General features: G+C 42.0%; 1 protein-coding gene across 14 annotated transcripts in view; it reads right to left on the bottom strand.

Moving 5' to 3' along the window:
• Nucleotides 1–18,668, bottom strand: part of LOC139753495 (ecdysone receptor-like) — a 530,512-nt gene that overhangs the window by 30,600 nt on the left and 481,244 nt on the right. For 4 of the 14 annotated variants that reach the window (XM_071670109.1, XM_071670110.1, XM_071670116.1 and 1 more), the window contains 4 exons: nt 5,827–6,000; nt 4,209–4,349; nt 1,901–2,040; nt 1,438–1,518 (listed from right to left, as the gene is read on the bottom strand). In XM_071670109.1, coding sequence (XP_071526210.1) covers nt 1,438–1,518; nt 1,901–2,040; nt 4,209–4,349; nt 5,827–6,000 — 536 coding nt within the window. The remainder of the gene's footprint in view (nt 1–1,437; nt 1,519–1,900; nt 2,041–4,208; nt 4,350–5,826; nt 6,001–18,668) is intronic. The other 10 variants (XM_071670111.1, XM_071670112.1, XM_071670119.1 and 7 more) reach the window with 3 other exon arrangements.

Here is an 18,668-nt window from a genome sequence, read left to right as displayed (position 1 = left end):
CTTTCCTCACTCATCCTCTCCATGTGCCCAAACCACTTCAAAACACCCTCTTCTGCTCTCTCAACCACGCTCTTTTTATTTCCACACATCTCTCTTACCCTTACGTTACTCACTCGATCAAACCACCTCACACCACACATTGTCCTCAAACATCTCATTTCCAGCACATCCATCCTCCTGCGCACAACTCTATCCATAGCCCACGCCTCGCAACCATACAACATTGTTGGAACCACTATTCCTTCAAACATACCCATTTTTGCTTTCCGAGATAATGTTCTCGACTTCCACACATTCTTCAAGGCCCCCAGGATTTTCGCCCCCTCCCCCACCCTATGATCCACTTCCGCTTCCATGGTTCCACCCGCTGCCAGATCCACTCCCAGATATCTAAAACACTTCACTTCCTCCAGTTTTTCTCCATTCAAACTCACCTCCCAATTGACTTGACCCTCAACCCTACTGTACCTAATAACCTTGCTCTTATTCACATCCACTCTTAACTTTCTTCTTCCACACACTTTTCCAAACTCAGTCACCAGCTTCTGCAGTTTCTCACATGAATCAGCCACCAGCGCTGTATCATCAGCGAACAACAACTGACTCACTTCCCAAGCTCTCTCATCCCCAACAGACTTCATACTTGCCCCTCTTTCCAAAACTTAGTTTAAGAATATTGCTAATTTTCATTCATATTCTTACTAACTGTCCTATTGGGTCATGACACTTGCAAGGGGCACCATCATCATATGAACACACAGCCTGATTTCTTTCAGTGCAGAAGAAAGCAACTGCTTTCCTTGTATAACATCTAAACCATCAAACATAATTCTTATGCAAACACCCTCAAGTGCAAGGAGGTTTTTATTGGAGGCATGCATCAATATGTTTTTACATACTGATGCATCTGGAGATCATTCTTCTGCTAGTCTCCCTTACAAACAAGAAATGCCTTTATGTATGCACTAATAAATCAGAAATATCTCTAAAGCAAATTTATCAAACCGACAGTATTATGTGGCAAGTTACCATATTCCATATGGAAATTGAGACTGACCAGTGGTAATGAATGCACTTAATATATCCTCATTCTTTTTGTTTTTCAGGGCACACTGTTTTCTGCACAACTACTCATATTTCACATGTAATAAGTACTGTACTATCATTGGTAACTGGATTGAATTATCCATACAGATTTTAGCTATAACAGTGACTACAAATGCTACTGCTACTCATATTACGGTATCCTGTAAGCAATAAAAATTTGTCTTCAAGTGATTGAATTAATATATCAATGGTACTGTATTATTATACCGCTGCAAGTACAAGAATCATGTGCCAATCATGCCATAATCTTTACATTGTATTATTTCATTACTATCTTTGAGTTGCAATGGAGTAAAAATAATTTTGATGCCAAGGCCGAATTTTACTTACAGGACTTAGAGTGATGTTACTGCTTCCCACAAGATTTTTGAACTGCATACCAGATGCAGTTGATGGTCCTTTGGGTTTACACTGAAATAAAGTAATTTTGTAAATAATGCTTTTAAAAGCACAATGATACAAACAATAATGAGATAAAGTAATTAAGGTGTAAGGTGAGGACTATGAAATTATTTAATATCAAATTTAAGGTTTACAAAAATAATAATTTTGTTACATGTTTCCCATATGGATATGGATGCCACACAGCTGCCAACATTTCAAAGGAGGCACTTCTATCAAAATATTTCAATCACTCCTTATAGTTCTATGCATAAAGGCAATTTGTGAAAGTATTACCCTATCTGTAAAAAAATAATTACCTCAAAGTTCATTCATAACATATAAAGTCCCTCCAAACAGGAAATAATTAAATTAATAACCTTTTTATTTAATTTCTCTTCCATATGCTTACATTATTACTCACTGGACTAAGATGGATGCCCTTATTATCCTCTGCTATTGGGGAACCCATGCTAGGATAATCCTTTTTATCTTTATCCCGAGCTTTCTTTTGTTCACGTTTCACCTGACATTGTGACTCAGGCACCACACCTGAAAAAACATTAGTCAGCATAGATATTACATGAAATCATAGTTCACTGGCCTATGAAGACTATTAATCTCATGTGCACCTGAATAAAGAAGTTACCTTGGCTCTAATAAAGCCAAGAATAGAATGATGTTTTTGTGACTAACTAATATTAACATGCATGCCTTAATAAATCTATGTGTGATTGGATAGACAGGCAAACTGATGGTCCTTTGTCACACTGCCTCAGTGTCTAGGCCATATGAATCATACAGTGTGCACTGAAAGGCCACGGGATAAATTTCATTCCCATGACAGTATAGTGTAATAGTATAATGCCTCCATCCTATTTTTGTCCTTCATTGCTAACAGCTTGGAAAGTCATGCGATTTCCTTTAGCAAGGGTTATCAATTATGTAAAAAAGAAAAAGTAAATGAAACTGATTTAATCACCCAAGAAATTATTCATTTTGTGAAAAAATCTGAAAATGTCAACATAACAAAGATGAATAAAAGGACAGCTAACAATGAAGTTCTTAGAAGATGGAGAAAGTACTTTGATAATCTGATTGAAACACTGATGAGAGAGAAGTTTCCACTGGTGGGGTTGCATAAGTCGTAAAGACAGAGAAGAGTAGAATGTCATTTAAAAAAGAAAGTGAGAGAAACAATATGTAACTCTCTTAAGAGACTGGAAAAGCTAGGGGTACATATAGAGGGGTGAACATGATGATGAATGGTGAGGATGAAACTGTCATTGTATGTAAGGAACCAGGAAAACTGGTAATGTATATAATAAGACTGGTCCAAGGGTTAGAATAAGCCATGGTTTGAGTGCATGAGCTGGAATAAATGTTGAGTGCTAATGTTTGTCACTATGGTTATTGCATGTTTTCACAGGTATGTCATAATGTAATATGATAGTAAGGAGGGGTGACAACACTACTAAACAGCCCTGGAGAAACAGAACAGAAGTTGCCACAACTGATATATGCTGATGTTGTGCTCTAATATGAATCTAAGGAGGATTTGGATAGAACGGGGGTCCACTCTGATGATATATATATGGGAGGAGGAAGATGGAAGTGACAGCAAGTAAGAGTAAGACTAGTTTTTGAAAGAGGAGGGGGATCACAGTGTAATATCAGTTTGCAAGGTGAAGAACTGCAAGTTGTGGATTAGTTTAGATATTCTGGATTAAAGATCCATTAGAACAGGCTTGGGAAAACTAATGGAGTGTTCCACAGGAGAAAAACTGAAGGCATTTTGGAAGTTTCGGGAATGGAAAAAATTCTAGTGTGGATTGTGCTGATCAGGATAAGTTAAAAAATAGGCGCAGAAGAGATGGGTAACTTGCACAATACATTCTTTTTCTAATTAGGATACACATAATGAAGAATGGAGATATGACAAAGGAAAATGGTATGAAGAAATCATTAGAAGGGCATGGGGATTGTATAGAACTCATGTAGATGACAGCTAGGTCAGTAAGATATGTAACAGAACATCTTCAGGTACAGGGATGAAAGACTCTACAGAAAAGATGGATTCATGCTAAGAGAATAGGTTGGGCCCACAGATAATCCTGGAGGAATGTAGTGGAAGTATTTTGTATAGAAAAGTGGTGTGAATGGAGATATTCATCTCGTGTGATGAATAAATTTAATAAGTAAAATGGATAAAAGTGGAAGTTCAAATTTCAGTTTTAACACAAGGGGGAATAGTGTGGGAGGTTTATGGATGACTTAAGATGTATGTATCTAATTCCCTCCAGGAACTAGGAGGAAAGTTAATGACATGCAGATAAAAATACAATGAAGAGAGTTAATGACACACAAAAACGATCAAACAAGGCAAAGATAATGATACAGTCAAATGCATTTTTTTTCATTTAAGTATCTTTTGAAACTGTACAGTAATACTGATTTTACATTTCCTTCTTGTACAGATGTACAGTATAAGTACTTTATACTTTTTCAGTTTGCATCTGAGGTTGATTTGTCAAACACAACTACAGTTTCCATTTGCATGGCTGAATATAATAACTATACAAATCAATCAAAACTTTATACGAAAAATTATACTGAGTTTCTGGGCAATGCACTACACCGATATAAGGACATTTTTTTTTTCAATGAAAAAAAAAAAAAATCCTTTGACTTCTTACAGTACACAGCCCGAGTCTACTTACATTCCGGTCGCATGCCAACACTAAGACATTTCTTTAGGCGACATTCTTGACATTTGCGTCTCATGTACATGTCCATTTCACAGTTGTTGCCGTATTTACATTGGTAGACTGCATTCTTGGTGATGGATCTCCGAAAGAAACCTGAGGAAAATGTGCCTGTTAAACTATTGCCCACAAGTTAAGAGACCTACTTAACATTTATTATCAACAGAATGAATGAAATATCTGTGGATATGACCTTTCCCTGAACAACCATGTACTATCACATTAAAATTCTTTTCTTTCAGAGTTTTTTTTTCAGAGATTTCATAGATTTGCGTGACCTACGGGAATGTTTCCTGACTTTAACTCACGTTTTCTGTCATTGCAAAGCATTCCAAATCTGAAACATAAATACAAAGAACAAATATTACCCAAAGTTTACCATCTTTTAGAATATAAGGTTATTTGGTACCAATCTTGCTTTATGGAATAATGATGCTTAGAAATTATGATCTTTATGATGTTTTTAGAATAAAGTGGGGATCCCACTCTCCCTGATTATCGTGCTATCCCAGTGGTAATTTACCAGCTTTGCTCTGCATCGGTATTAGTTTAGAATATTTAGCCATTTTTTCTGTAATAATGTTTAGATGAATGGATAACAGTTGCAGAGAACGAGTTAGAGCATCGCATTTTATTTGATTCTAAATAAAGCGATATGGGATATGTACATCAGAGTTAATATGGGGTCACAATGTAAAAGAAGGTAGTATTTTTACGAAAAATCAGGACATAAAAACCTCACCAAGTAACCAAAATGATAGCAGAAATCTTTTTCTTTTCTTTCAAACTATTCGCCATTTCCCGCATTAGCGAGGTAGCGTTAAGAACAGAGGACTGGGCCTTTGAGGGAATACCCTCACCTGGCCCAATTCTCTGTTCCTTCTTTTGGAAAATTGAAAAAAAAAAAAAAAAAACGAGAGGGGAGGATTTCCAGCCCCCCGCTCCCTCCCCTTTTAGTCGCCTTCTACGACACGCAGTATTCCGGAATACGTGGGAAGTATTCTTAATCCCCTATCCCCAGGGATAGCAGAAATATAACATTAAATTCCCCAGCAGCTGGGAATCACATAGCCGCTCGCTGTGTCGGCACCATAATGGTGGTGTTCAATCATTGGTGTGACTGGCATATTCCTTGATAAATAATATATTAAGATAAATCTTGATTGGTAGGGAGGTTATGTGGTGTTCATATGATTCCAATGTTTCATCACACGTGTATCCACTTTCAGTTTTTGTACTTTAACTAACCAAAGTTTCTCAAACATGCTGGTCGCCTGGCCTTATTTAATGATAATCAGTAAGGATGATAACAGATTCCCCGAAGATATTTCCGTAATTACAACTGTGAAAAACACCTAAAACAACCAACCTTAAGTATCGTTTTCAAAAGCTAACGCACAAGCGGAGCTAAAATAGACTTTTTCCCACATCAGTTACTATTCCTACTAACCCCTTGCTTTCCTGTGTAAATTATGTGCAAATAGTCTTCTTGTTTTAGCATTGCTATGTGAGGATAAACAGTCTATCTTCTCACTATGCCTTGTGGCTATAAATAAACATAATTCCTGCTTACCTTTGCATCCCTCACAGGTAAGCGCATTATAATGGTAGCCTGACGCCCTGTCGCCACACACGAGGCACAATTCCTCCTGTTGGCGGGGTATTGGGCCTTTTTTCTTTTTGAGGTCGCCATAGGAATCCGTGCTCAAACTAATGAGGGAGGAGGGCGGGGACATGTCATCTCGACCTGTGGACACAAACACTAATATCAGTAATGGTCATTTCAGCTATTACAGGATTACTTTTAACATTATCATTATGACTATTATTATTCATTTATTCATTTATTATATATTTATTATATATTACACGTGAGGAAACAAAGAATGACACACACACATACACACACACACACACCAAGAAGGAACTAAGGAGAACGCGGTGAGAAGCTTCTGCACGTACTTAACCACTTGGCACCAGGTTGATCCATATTTGTCTACCACTTTGCACGTGGTTCTAGTTCATTATCCCGATATACACATATGTGAATTTATCGTGATATACACGTAAATGATTTACTAAGGGGAGAGAGAGAGAGAGAGAGAGAGAGAGAGAGAGAGAGAGAGAGAGAGAGAGAGAGAGAGAGAGAGAGAGAGAGAGAGAGAGAGAGAGAGAGAGTGTGCTGTGCTTGTGTGTGAGGCCAGGTCTAGGTAAGATAAACAGGCTTTGGACGTTGGGGAGGGAGGAAGGACTGAGGAACCTGATGCTGTGACGCAAAGCGGCCCCTTATTGTTGCCATCCCGCGCGGCGCCCTCAGAAACGTTCGCTAACCACAATACTAACACATGAAAATTTAGATCGCTAAGTAAACCACAGTGGCCTCAGCAGTACTCTGTATATTTCATTACCATAAAGAAAATAATAAATGTACAGGATGAAACAAAACAGGCTCTCCACACATACATTTTTTAGACTAAGTTCCGGGATGGTTGTCTGGGTAGGAGCAGGGGCTTCCCGGCCTAAAAACCACGAGAGTATATTGTACAATTGCTTTATAAGATTTCCGCAATAACAACACGAAAAGCCGATTCAAAAATCTTGAAATCAAAGAAAATTTTCTGAAAGACAGGTGAAACCTTACTTTGTTTCGTCGCGAAACTCAACCAAGTTTTGTTGTGTGAGAAAAGGTCCTAATTTCACTACCTTTCTCACAGAACTATTTACGGTATTCCTACTTTTGAAATGTGAAGTGTGTATGCAGGAATATATATATATATATATATATATATATATATATATATATATATATATATATATATATATAGCAAAGTTAGCAATCATTTTATATAGTTGAGCCCAACCCTCCCATTGACACAAAGAATCTTTTAGTTCTCCCATTTAATTATAATTTTACTTTACTTCCCATGTTGCTTAAATCCTTTAATGTAAATGTAGCCTTCAGAAACAATGGTACTATAAAGAATACCTTAATCAGGAATTCACCACAAAAACTCTCCTGGGTGCATCTATACAGTGCCATGTAGAAATTGTGATAAGTTTTATGTTGGGCAGACTGGTAAAGATCTTTCTGTTAGACTTAAGCAACATAGATACAGTATAAGAACGGGACAAGAATCAAATGAAGCCATTGTATAATCATTGTACTAAGTGGAGTAACGCCATCTTAGTTATTAACTCTATTACCACGAGAAATATCATTGAATCTTCTATTACTAAATACACAAAGAATTATAATCTTAATATTAATGATGGTCTATACAAATTGGATAACTTTATTGATGATAAATTTGTAAACAATTCACCTTCTTGTCCATATATTTTTATGATACGCTCGTTGTCTGTCTTGGACAATCGCATGTTTACCAAATGGCGTCCTAGCTACGTCTCTTCGTTGTATACCAACTATCTGTTATATTTCTCTGTTGTATCTCTCCTGATGATGTGATTATTACACGAAAAAGCACTTGGGAACTCATCGTGTTTCATCTTCCCCGTCGACTTATATCTATCTATCTATCTATCTATCTATATATATATATATAGATAGGATAGGGGAGGGGGCGAAAATTCTGGGAGCCTTGAAGAATGTGTGGAAGTCGAGAACATTATCTCGGAAAGCAAAAATGGGTATGTTTGAAGGAATAGTGGTTCCAACAATGTTGTATGGTTGCGAGGCGTGAACTATGGATAGAGTTGTGCGCAGGAGGATGGATGTGCTGGAAATGAGATGTTTGAGGACAATGTGTGGTGTGAGGTGGTTTGATCGAGTAAGTAACGTAAGGGTAAGAGAGATGTGTGGTAATAAAAAGAGCGTGGTTGAGAGAGCAGAAGAGGGTGTTTTGAAATGGTTTGGTCACATGGAGAGAATGAGTGAGGAAAGATTGACCAAGAGGATATATGTGTCGGAGGTGGAGGGAACGAGGAGAAGAGGGAGACCAAATTGGAGGTGGAAAGATGGAGTGAAAAAGATTTTGTGTGATCGGGGCCTGAACATGCAGGAGGGTGAAAGGAGGGCAAGGAATAGAGTGAATTGGAGCGATGTGGTATACCGGGGTTGACGTGCTGTCAGTGGATTGAATCAAGGCATGTGAAGCGTCTGGGGTAAACCATGGAAAGCTGTGTAGGTATGTATATTTGCGTGTGTGGACGTATGTATATACATGTGTATGGGGGTGGGTTGGGCCATTTCTTTCGTCTGTTTCCTTGCGCTACCTCGCAAACGCGGGAGACAGCGACAAAGCAAAGAAAAAAAGAAAAAAAAAAAAAAAAAATATATATATATATATATATATATATATATATATATATATATATATATATATATATATATATATATATATATATATATAAGGTAATGATGTAATCATACACAGTGTTCAACAACGAAGAAAAAGAATATGGAAAAGCATGCAATAAAGTCACCGTATATTTTCTCAACATATGGAGACACGAAAGTTACTTAATTATCCAATAAAACTGAAAACTTGACTCGAACAGAACCTAATATACCTAACAAAACCCAGTTCTCCCAAACTAACGTAACCTAACCCATTCAAAATCTTTAACTTTATTTATTCCCGCTAGATGTTAAATGTACAGACCCCGGACCTAGACAACTGTCAGGACTTTTTCTGATCCTAAAACCTTCACATGGACACCCAGTAAAAAACAAAAGTCTCAACTACAATCAACCTTGTGTAAACGTGTTTTTATCCTCATAAGATATGATGGCATAACCTTTAAACCTATTACTTAAGGGCCAGGTAAAGGGTTTCGGTATCATACCTAAGGGTGATGCCGTCCGAATCAAAGCTTAAGCAAACTTAAGAATGGTCACTGGCTGCATATGCAACTTTAGTTCCTTAACAAATCTCCGGGGCCATTGAGTGACCTGTGGCATTTTTTCAACACTGATACTCTATTTAGGTCCAACTAGAGCGCCTTGTCAAATAAAAGGGTTTCTCTTTCTTTATGGTTTGCTGATAAAATTCTCTGTGTTCGTCGGCCGATGGGTCTGCGTATTTCCTTCCCTCTATTCCCTCGCACGATGCAAAAATGTGTCAACAGAAACAATACTTTGAATATTTTCTTTGATACAAGCAAGAAGACAGGAAGTCTCTCTGCTGTGTACAGAACGTGTTAATGATGATGGTCGTGCTGCTGGTGAGAGTAGGGATGGTCAAAAATGGTAATGGTAGAGGAGACATAGTTTGGTTAGTAAGAAAGGCGCACCTGCGCTGATTAAATAAATAATAAAAAAAAAAAAAACGCGTTTGCATGGAGTGATGAAGATCTCTCTTTCCAATCCAGACGTGCCAAGTCTCCCGCACTGAGAAGAAGACTTACGCAATCAGCTGGGGTGTCCCGCGTTCCCACCAAGGGACATGTATCTCCTGCGGCGACGACGCGTCGGAGCGCTTGCAAAGCAAACACCGTCGCATTCAGCATTGTTAACGTGGGACATTCTTACTTCCACTTGTAATGTTTAGACTAACTAATTAACTGAATTTTACTGCAAATTAGCTTAAGGTTTAATATTCCTAAGAGCATTTGTAGGTACCTTTGAGGATGAATTTTGTGACATTTATAAATATGAATTGACGACAATGAACGTGGGCAAGAGTCCTTAGGTTCACGGTGTTGTACGGTGGTGGCCTTTTATAACGCTATCAAATCCTGGTGACTTCTACCTACCGCTCGAGCACCTCGACTCGTGTGTAAATACATATACAAATCCTCTGTAAGACATAATATAAAGGAGATCATGGTCCACTTTTTCTGCAATTTTGTCTTGTACTGGAAAGAACCCTTTAATATGGTTACTGAAATCTCCCGCATTTAAGACCTTCCAACACTGCAAATCCACTTTTTTTTTCTTACTGAATAAGCACTACAAAAACGAAGACGCATCTAAAAATTCTTTACGAATACTAAAGGATGTACATACTGCTGGAGAGACAGTATATCTAGGCCTTGATCACGACGTAGAACCCTTGACCATGACAGCGTGACCCTTGGGTAAGATGGCGAGGCCTTCATACCCAAGGGAAGAACCATCGTGCCCAAACAAATCCCTGACAACCACTCTCACTCCACAACCCGAGCGACGGAATGGCTTTTGTTTGCTTCCGTTTCATGATATAAACTCTCACCTAACTATAATAGACTCGATGTCATGGCAATGGATATCACACAGCATCACATGTACTATGTTCCTTACACTAACGTCTGATATGTGACCGAGAAAGAACCATGTGATAAGTCCAACCCCAAGGTTTGCCGGGATCAGTTCTAGCTACTGCAGTACACAGGTCTGTAAACCTTCCAGCTTTAGACATGAGGTTTCCCATTTTCCCCTACTCTTTCTCTCCCACATTCTGCCTACAATGTGGAAAAGTTTAAGCCATACATGAAAAACTATATAGATGAGTAATGTAGTCTCTGTGTAAACTGATATGGCAGCGATTTGTGGAACTGCACAAATGATTTCATAAATTTTAGGATGTGAACTAAAGTATCTGACCTGCTACAAGGCGTAACGCTATACGAGAGGTAACAGAGAAGATTGCCTGGACTGTACAGCCACACTGCACACATGGTGTATGCAGATTTATGTAGGGTCGTATTGATAATAAAATTGTGTGAAACTGACAATGTAAATACCTATTACTGATAATACTGCACACGTCAGGTATTCTGGGAGATACTCTATAAGGGTGGAAAATGTTTTGGTTAGGTTAGGTCATTTGGTTTCAGAAACCGCACTATTTAGCAGATATTACTCTGTCATGGGTGGAGGCGTGCCCAAGGATCACCCTAAATTTAATCGCTGGCAAATTCTTCCCTTAAAACAAAAGATGACGAAAGCTGACAAGTCCAGTGCGTAGTAGGTGTTCCAACGTGAGTCAGAGGCACCAGTCTGCCACCTCTTGCTGCTCTAGAGGTGAAGTTGCCAGCAGCGGCCACTGCACATGTGAGACACACGGTGAAAACAGACCACCAACTGTTCTAACCGGTGAGAATAAGTATGAGGCTGGGCGGCGACTGCCCTTGTCATTATGGACACGAATGTGAAGCTGAATTCATTCAAAAGGTATTCTCTTGTGTTAGAAACCTGTCATCCGCAACACCTGCAAGTGTGTTCACATTTGGTCTTCTTTTTAACAGTTTATAATTTCTTACTTCATGTTGGCAAACATTTTGTGATAAAATAATTCGAGTGTGCTTATTATATTTAAAAGGCATTATGGATACTTATGGAGGATTTTGTATAAAATCGGGAGGTAGACTGAAGATATCTCTTGTAACTTTCTATTAGACTAATTCTCAAACTAAGGGTGAAGTGGTAACCTACAAACCTCTCCTCCTACCGTAACCCAAGCGATCATGGCCTGGACCACACACACACACACACACAGTACCCTCGCTAATGTTAGGGTAGGATCACCTCAACAATTCTCCCTTGCCCCGGCTGGCAAAGATGGGCGATGCCCTGAGTCGTTCCGGGCTGAGTCCTCTCAAGACGAAGGAATGATGATTCCCTCCTGACTCGATGCCCCTTTTCATCCCGGGATAATGAATGTTCCTCTTCATCCCTGGGTAATGAATGCCCTTCTTGATACGGTGAAGCCCTCCCTCTTCATTGTGCCCTGATATCCCTCTTCATCCTCGAAAAAAGGAATGTAGTAATGTAGAGCGGTGCCCAGAGCTGCCGGGCCGGCTGACCTGCTGCGTCCAGCAAGCGTCGGCCACACTGACCGACCCCAACACTACCCTGTTGTACTACGATCCTCGAGCACGACGGTACCACCACTGAGTGTGTCATGCGACTCTCGTGCATGATGACGTGTCCTTTGACCTGACACTTAAGGGGTTAAGCCGCTACGAGCAACACAACTAATATGACCAATCTATCTTAACAGGATGACTAATTCATCTGTGAAGAATGGTTCATGTATCTGTGTAGGATGGTGATATTACCTGGGTAATGAGTGACTTGAAATACGTGACTAGACTCTTTACAACGATTACCAAAGGAGATTTTTCATATGTTTCTGGTTGACGTGATCTAACTCAAAGGCCATTTCATCTTGGATGTCTAATTTTCTTTGACAAAGACGAATCTGTTTTTCTCCACGTTGTGATGATCACCATCACAGAGTTGGCTTGTGCAGAGGCACCCCAGCTTGCGTCTCCACGGTGTTTGTTGCTAGATACAACTGGAGTCGTGCGAAGTCTTCTTCAGCTCTGGCTTCTCCACCACACACCTTACCCCTACAAGAGTCAGGAAATAGAACCATCATTTACCATGAACGAGTCTAGTTCTGTGCCCTCCGTGTTAAGCAGGTGTGCAGCTCCTAGGTTCATCGTGGAGGGACAAAGGGTAGTAACCAGGCAATGCTCGATCTCCCTGATGCATGGCCGCCGGCCGCCTTAACACAGGTGTGCTTGAGGCCCTTCAGTCCAACTCTCGACTCTGCATCACCTATACATAAAACCAACAATGGAACGCGTACAGCCCTTGGTACTATGCAAATCAGGACGGTATTGTGCGGCAACTTAACGAGATCCGCCACTACCAGCAAAACTAGACGACTGACAAGGGTTGCGTTTATATACGCCTTACCTTTCAACCTGTTCATGTGCCACAGGCCTGTAACATTCGCTGCTCTCCACAGTGAGGACAGCCTGAGGAGCTGCTGTGTTAGGGAGAGACGATATAAGGCGAGTAGCTTAGACGTCTCAAGGAAGCGGTGTAGGGTTCCTTACCATCCTCAACCAGACGACACACCTTCCCCATAAATGGCTTGCGTCTCTCTTGCTCACTGAGTATGACCATAACTTGCAACACTGTTCAAGCTCTCGGAATGAAGAACTCAGAGAGTATACAACCAGGATCGGAGCACCTACCTACCACGAGATCTTGCCTAAAGCTGAACTAATGCCTAGCTCTCATTGCATATCTTAACTGACAATGCAGTTGCCTTTGCTATTACTCCCTGTTTATAGTTATCTTGTTGGTTGGTCCAGTGCTTTTGTTTAGCCTGCCGTGTAGTATCTTGTGAAGGTTCAGTGTTTACCCCGGACACATTCCTTATGTTCACCAGAAGACATTCCTTATGTTCACCCCAGACACGTTCTTTATGTTTACCCGGACATGTTCCTTACCTCACTAGGTTCAGCGGTGATGAGTCTCCTCCCCATTTTTCTTACAGGACACTTGTGTTTTCCCTGTCTCTCTAGAATATTGTCAAGTATATACTTACAGAGTTATTCATTCGTTCCCCTCTCCCTCTTCCCTATGTAAGGCTTTAAGTTCTAATATATCATTATCTTTTGTCCTCGTACCTGCCGTCATATGTAAAACATCATACATCTTTCGCTTCCTTTTTCATTAATGTATGTTTGCAGTTCCATTCCCTCAGTTTCACTTGTATAGGATTTCTCAAGCCTTTCTGGTTTATCATTTTCCGTTTGTATGATCCATGACTACACAACGAAGCAGTATTCTGTTTTGCTTCTTATGTGTACTACACTAAACATTTACACCATCAGTTCTTTGACTTTCGTGGAAAAAAATTCTCATCATCATACTCTTCATTACTTGGCATCCGGGTAATCTTTTATACTAACGTGTGTTGCGAATTCAAGTTTCTCGTTTATCATGACTCCAGGATCTTTGACGTCTGCTTCATTCATCATCTTCCCTGCTGGGCTTCAGTAGGGCAACGCCAGTTAATCGTTAATCGTTCTGTGAGTTATTTCACAAAGTCAATAGGGGAGAAAGAATACTTCCCACGTATTCCCTGCGTGTCGTAGAAGGCGACTAAAAAGGGAGGGAGCGGGGGGCTGGAAATCCTCCCCTCTCGTTTTTTTTTTTTTTCCAAAAGAAAGAACAGAGAAGGGGGCCAGGTGAGGATATTTCCTCAAAGGCTCAGTCCTCTGTTCTTAACGCTACCTCGCTAACGCGGGAAATGGCGAATAGTGTGAAAGAAGAAAGAAAAGAACTTTCATTAGATTCCGTTAGCTCATCTTTTGGCCGTTCATGAATTATATAAATGTATTTTTGCATTTGCTTTCAGCCTTCTTCTTTTTACTCATGAGGAAGAGACAGAGTCCAAATGACCCTATCCTGAGGGGTGGCAATGTTTATCGTCAGAACGCCCCCCTTAGCTCACTCTCTTAAGAGTAGGAATGTTTGCTACTACAGTTCTAGAGACATAGATACGATGATCTTGATAAATCCCACATGTGGACTGCATATGGCTACACTACAGTCGAGAGAGATTCGATTATTGTTCAGGAGAGTCGGGTCTCTCTGCGCCTATACTGGGCTGATCTACGTCACACACACGTTCACTTGTATCTCTTTCCACGCCTCAGTCACGCTCACGCCTGATTCTTTAAACTCTACCAAAAAAAATTTCTGGACAACTAAAGCCTTTAAACAAGTGTGAGCCGAGCTACGGGTGGATTTGTCTCATTCATCCCAACCCCAACCAGAGGAGAGGAAGCGGCTGGGATCAGGGACAGTGTAGCGAACATGGATGGATATCACAGAGAAGAGGTTGGGATGAAATGGTCATAGTGGTGTTACTGACAAAGTTACAGACATACAATGGACGAGTCAACACAACACGAACACAACCATGGTTTACATAGCACCTACACAGCCAGGGTCTACACAACAGACAGTTATCTAAGGCCAAGACGAGGAACTGAATCATAAGTACAGTGAGATGCTCGGCTTATGGTACAAAAGGGCTACCTACACCCTGGCAGGGGATATTGAACCACGACACCTGCTCCATACGCCCAGCCAGCGCTAGGGAGTCCCAGCGGCCGACATCTGTGGAACACTTGGTGCTCACCTCTGGGCCATATGTGACCTTGTCTGCCTTCCATGGTGCTGGGGTTAAAAATCCTTTGTATCTTATACATTAGAGCCACACAGACTTACCAACGACAGCCACAGACACTCACCAATGAGAGCCATAGAGATTCATCGATGACAACCAAACACTCACCCATGGTAGCCACACGGACTCATCCATGAACACATGACAGCCACACAGACTCACTTATGAGACCAAAAAAGGCTCACCAACGAGAGCCAAAGATTAACACACAGACAGTCACACACCGTCACCAGCACTCTAACTATCGCACCTCATTGGTCTGTGTCGCACTTATCCTATGACTATCGCGCACCAATATGTCCCTATCGCATCTACTCTGTTACTGTCGTACAAGGTGCGGCATTCACACCCATTTCGTTACAATCGCGCCAACTGTGTGACATTCACACGTATTCCGTCACCCAGGTATATAACCATCTCCACAGTGCCTGCTCGACTGCCTTCACGAGGTTACTCCAGTCTCCCTGGGCAGGTCAAGAGACTTGGACAGAAGACATTGAACTAAACTATTTCTTCTCTACTACTTTACTGATAAAGTTCACGTGCGTAACGCGAAAAACGGTAAAGGACCTTTGATATGACAAGGTCTGGGGCATCAGTAGAAGCATGTCTTGCTGAGACCAAGTGAAGACTGGCACTGTGAAGGGTGGGACTTTGGGAGGGGGGGGGGGGGGGTAGGCATTGGATGCCTGTGGAAAAGGATGGAACTATGGGGAGGGACGGGGCCAGGCACAGCACACCTGTACTACAGCTGCCCAACACCTGATGCCGTCAATACACACGCGCACTCTACACCACCACCACCACAATACAAACATAACAGCTGAACGCCAGCAAAAACAGAAGGTTCCTCTCTCTAAGATCAGGTCAACAATACGTTAACAAATATCTCAGACATGTCTGTACGGATTACCGATAGATGAAGGCGCACATGGAACGAGAGAGAGAGAGAGAGAGAGAGAGAGAGAGAGAGAGAGAGAGAGAGAGAGAGAGAGAGAGAGAGAGAGAGAGAGAGAGAGAGAGACTGGTCCAGCCGGATGTTCTGAGAGGATAAAGGTCCCGTCACAACAGGGCAACAGGATCTCCAACCGTTAACGGTACACCTTGCCCCAACAAAGCCTCCCAAGCCCCTGTTCCCTAACATGCACCTGTGGTATACATAATCAACAGTTATTTTCCCCTTATAACAAACGACTGCAACAGGAAACAGAAGAACCCGACATACCAGTGATACAGCGACTGGATCAGATACTAGGCGTATGTAAAGCACCGTAACCTAATGGTTATTTCGTGCTTTGTTTAGCATGGAAAAAACACCTACGAATGTAAAACAGTTTATCCACAACTATACTGTTTGGTCTCCTTTATCAAGATTTATCAGTCTATTCAGAATGACTTCAGGGATGACTGAAACATGAATCAAATACGACGAACTGTATAAGAAAAGGCACCAGACTGATATACAATGTGGGGGACGGCACCAGGTTGACATACAGCGAGGGCGGACGACAGGGTTGGGTTGGAGTGGCAACTGGCGGTCAAGGGGACAACTGTGGCCAGCTGTTACTAGGATATGTTACTAGTCCACTTGGGATCACCGCCCTACTCCACTCCAGCCTCCAGAACAACAGAGCTCTCCACCAACACCACTCCACACACATCCACCGATGACTCATAAATCAATCTATTGCAGTCACAGGACTCAGGAAGGTCTCCCAATAAGAAGGTATGGTTGCGCAGGAGGTACGGTGGAGGATAAGATGGTCACGAAGACTCAGTATAACGCAAGGTGCATGTAGGAGACGTGGACCACGGAGATGAAGAACAAATGAGGTGTGAGTATATGGCCCGCGCCTGGGATGTTTCAAATGAAGATGGACGAATGACTGGATAGCGGATACAATAGAGGAATTTTGTGCATTGCAGGCGCTGTGAAGAAAGATTTTACGAATCAATTCGTAAAGTGCAAAAGTAAGAAGTGATTTTGTAAGTGTGGAAGTTCATGTTTAACTTAAACACTCTCAACCTGGGCTGAAGATGTGTGTGAGTCTCTTCCGAGGCTGTCTGTACCCGACCAACCTAACAGAAAATTGGTAGTGTGATGACCGACGGAAACCGTCAACGTATGACTCAAATCCGGGAAATTATGTTTCAGCGTTAAAAGAAATGATTTCCTCGAGAAGTTACGTACGTGAAGCGCATTACGGCTGCCGGAGCGGCCATGACGGTGTACGGTGTATGTGTGCGCAGGGGAGGAGTTCGTCTGACACATGACCACCACCTTTCTCTGAACTAGTTTCATGGCTCTGGTCGCCTTCAGCTGTGTTCCACCGGTACTACGTGACTCGTGATACACACGTTCCCGTCCAGGAACCCACCCTCACACACACACACACACACACACACACACACGGATGGTAATGAACGTATCACTTGCGATGTTTCGTTTATGACAGTTTGTTGCGCCACTTTTCAACTATCTCTTATCGCCAGCTATCATTTTCATTCATGTATCATCTTGCAAGTATATATATATATATATATTATATATATATATATATATATATATATATATATACAGTAGAGGGTGTGTAAGTTGTCTTGTGGATTACGTGGCGGTGCTCGGGGTGTGGAGCGTGTGGCCTCTACGTGACCGTGGCCCCGAAGTTCATGCTGTTGTCAACCGCTCTGCCCAGACACGCTACCACCTGCTCCACCTGGGGAGGCTTCCCCACCACTACCATCACCAACATCGCCTTCACTACCAGCGATGTTACCTGCTCCACCGTACCCATCACCGCCGTCCGTAAAGATGCCACACATACCACCGTCGCAACCACCACCATCACTGCCGTCCGCATGTTCGCCAACACTGCCGTCAGGATCTCCACCAACACTGCCGCTGCCACTACTGCCACCATCGCCGCCGCCGCACGTCGGGCACCAGCCGCACTACAGTTGGCAACATAAGCTGTCATGTGATCTCCACGTGTCAGGCGTACGGCAACACAGGAGCAGCTTCCCCAACATTGTAGTGTGTGGGGGCAACACCCCCGTGTTGCCGTCGTGTGTACGGGGCAACACATGCTACATCCCAGGTGATGATGTTGTGCATACGTCGCAACACCATCTCACACACAGGTATCATCTAATACCTTCTACAAGACGCTGCCAAACTTTCCATTTCAGAACAATGTCACGGTTATCCGAGGCATGAAGAAACAAATAAATCCCTTGAGAGCTTCATGGCGGCAGTGGCCTGGCCGAGACGGTCTAGGCTGTTGCATGAACTTGGCCGAGGTCTGGGGGAGGAGTGTGTGGTGGTGGTGGTGGTGGTGGGGGGTGTGTTGAATGCCTTGGGCCGGCAAGTGTCGCTGGGAGCCGCTGACACGGTGAGCATGGCGGCCAAGGACTCGGCCGGAGATTTTAATGCGGCACCGAGGAGGTATCCCGGTCCTGTCCACCATCTTAACTT

The sequence above is a fragment of the Panulirus ornatus genome, chromosome 14 (genome assembly GCF_036320965.1).
Source record: "Panulirus ornatus isolate Po-2019 chromosome 14, ASM3632096v1, whole genome shotgun sequence".
In the NCBI taxonomy this organism is placed as follows: domain Eukaryota; kingdom Metazoa; phylum Arthropoda; class Malacostraca; order Decapoda; family Palinuridae; genus Panulirus; species Panulirus ornatus.
The sequence above is the reverse complement of the archived record's forward strand: the minus strand, read 5'-3'. Positions and strand labels throughout refer to the sequence as shown.